The sequence below is a fragment of the Coniophora puteana genome (assembly GCF_000271625.1).
Source record: "Coniophora puteana RWD-64-598 SS2 unplaced genomic scaffold CONPUscaffold_200, whole genome shotgun sequence".
NCBI classification, from domain to species: domain Eukaryota; kingdom Fungi; phylum Basidiomycota; class Agaricomycetes; order Boletales; family Coniophoraceae; genus Coniophora; species Coniophora puteana.
The window spans coordinates 1-2,068 of NW_006913252.1; the positions used below are offsets into that span (position 1 = coordinate 1).

General features: G+C 53.2%; 1 protein-coding gene across 1 annotated transcript; it reads left to right on the forward strand.

The window, feature by feature from the left end:
• Positions 1-277: 277 nt before the first annotated feature.
• On the forward strand, positions 278-1,770 carry CONPUDRAFT_160802 (uncharacterized protein; the record flags this gene model as incomplete). The annotated part of the gene is made up of 2 exons (XM_007777912.1): positions 278-1,488; positions 1,536-1,770. The coding sequence occupies 2 exons, from the start codon at positions 278-280 to the stop codon at positions 1,768-1,770; spliced, it is 1,446 nt and encodes a 481-aa protein (XP_007776102.1).
• Positions 1,771-2,068: the final 298 nt, after the last annotated feature.

A 2,068-nucleotide genomic window follows, 5' to 3' on the forward strand; every position in this document is an offset into this window, starting at 1 on the left:
TGTGGGAAATTTTGGAAATATACGTAGATTATCGCAGCAATATTCCGGCTGAAATGTGCCAGGGCATATTGAAGGTTATTCATAGAATAGATATAATTATCCCATGGCATAATCGGCCCGTGTCGAGGTCGCGTATAGCGTGCGGGGACTTAGGCGCGTTTTGAGCTGTGTGCTCGAGCGCTCGCACTAGGGCACTGGCACGCAGCTGCCGCCGCTCACGCATACAACGGCGTCGCAATTGAAGCAATCCATACCTTTATCCTATATCTCGTTCGTCATGCCACGCCCATCGAAATCCGGCCCTTCCAACCCATCCAGCAGCAAGACATCCAGATCAACCCCACGCTTCAAATGTATCTGTGCGCGGTGCTCGCTCACGTCAGCGGGCTACGTTCTGCAAACGGCGCAGGAGATCAGAAGACACAATGATAGATATGGCCGTAAGAAGACTCAACGACGCACCACGACGAATGCTACTCTAGCGACCCAGGCAGCAACCAGCACTGCTGGTCCTTCTCGGCAGACTCAGGGCTCGGAAACTCAAGCACCTCAGGCTCAGGCGACTCACTCACGTCGACTGCTCGATCTCTTAGACGTAAACCTGGACTTTGTGCTAGAACCACCTCGTGGATTTGACGAGGACGAGGACGAGGAGTTCGAACTGCGTCCACCCACTCCCCGGCCTCAGTCGCCCCTCAGGCTGCCGACTCCACCTCTGGAACAACGCTGGCACCGCGTCGACCTTGGTGTATGCGTACCTGGAGAAACAGCGATTAATCTAGACGACGATGACGATGAACCAGATGAAGAGCCAACCCTGTTACCTCGGGCATTCAAAGAACGCCCAGAAGTTCGAAATGCGTACCTCAGAGCTGTGCTTGCCAACGTCTTCAGTAAGGTCTCGGTCGCGGATGCATCAGATCTGTTGTCGGCAATGCTCGACAACGCGTCTATCATTCGACCTCTACCGGATCACCCGCGCCCTGTTCGAACCCTCAAGAGTGCCAAGCAGCGTCTCGGCATTGACCCCGACCAATACATCATCAAATATGCGGTATGCCCCGACTGCTGGAAGCATTACCACCCGACCGATCTCCAGACTCTGATGTCTCCTGTTTGCTCTGTCGACGGCTGCTCGGGTGTTATATACGAGGACTTTATCAATGCTCGATGTAAACACATTCGCAAACCGTTCAAGCTTCACCCTCAAGTGTCGATCATTGCGTCATTGCGACGCATGTTCATGCGTCCTGGGTTTGCTCGCATGATACGAGACAGCAGAGCTGATGTACCTGACAGAGACGTCGATGAGCACTTCGTCATGCGAGACATGCACGACGGCTCGCTTTGGCATGAACTCAACACGCATACAGTCCGGGAAGTTGGTGAACACGGCCATGTTCGCGATCGCCCCGAAGATGACCACGACACGGCTCCAAAGCTAACGTCGCACCGATACGGGCTTCATCTCACCTGCAATATTGATTGGTACGGCTCAGACATGCGCGGTCATTGCTAATTTTATTTTATTTTAGGATGGGTGTCCTCGAAAACCGGCCGCATTCGACGGGAGCTATGTACATTGCCATCAACAACCTTCCCCGCGAGCACCGATTCCTTCAATCCAACGTCATATGCGCCAGTGTCATGCCAGGCCCCAAAGAGCCTGATGTCCGGCAAATCAGTCACTGCATGGAGCCGTGCACGAAGGAGATCTCAATCCTTCGTAACGGTATCACTCTGTGTCTCATGTCTAATGGTAATCACTGATCTCCATCCACTCGCATTGTCAGGTGTCAAAATGGCTGTCTACAGCGAGGATCAGCTCGCCGATGTCCACGCCGACTTGGCGTGCCTTGACTGTGATATGCCCGCATCTCACAAGACCAATGGCACGGCTTCTCATTCACATGACATGCACCCGTGCGTGTCATGCGATGCCAATGTCACGGATTTCAACAAGCCGTCAGGATACGACAGCTGTGAGTATCTTGTGATTTGGTTACAGTTGTCCAAGAATTAACCTCAACGGCGCTGCAGCTACTCGCCCCAAGGAGGACTATAAGCT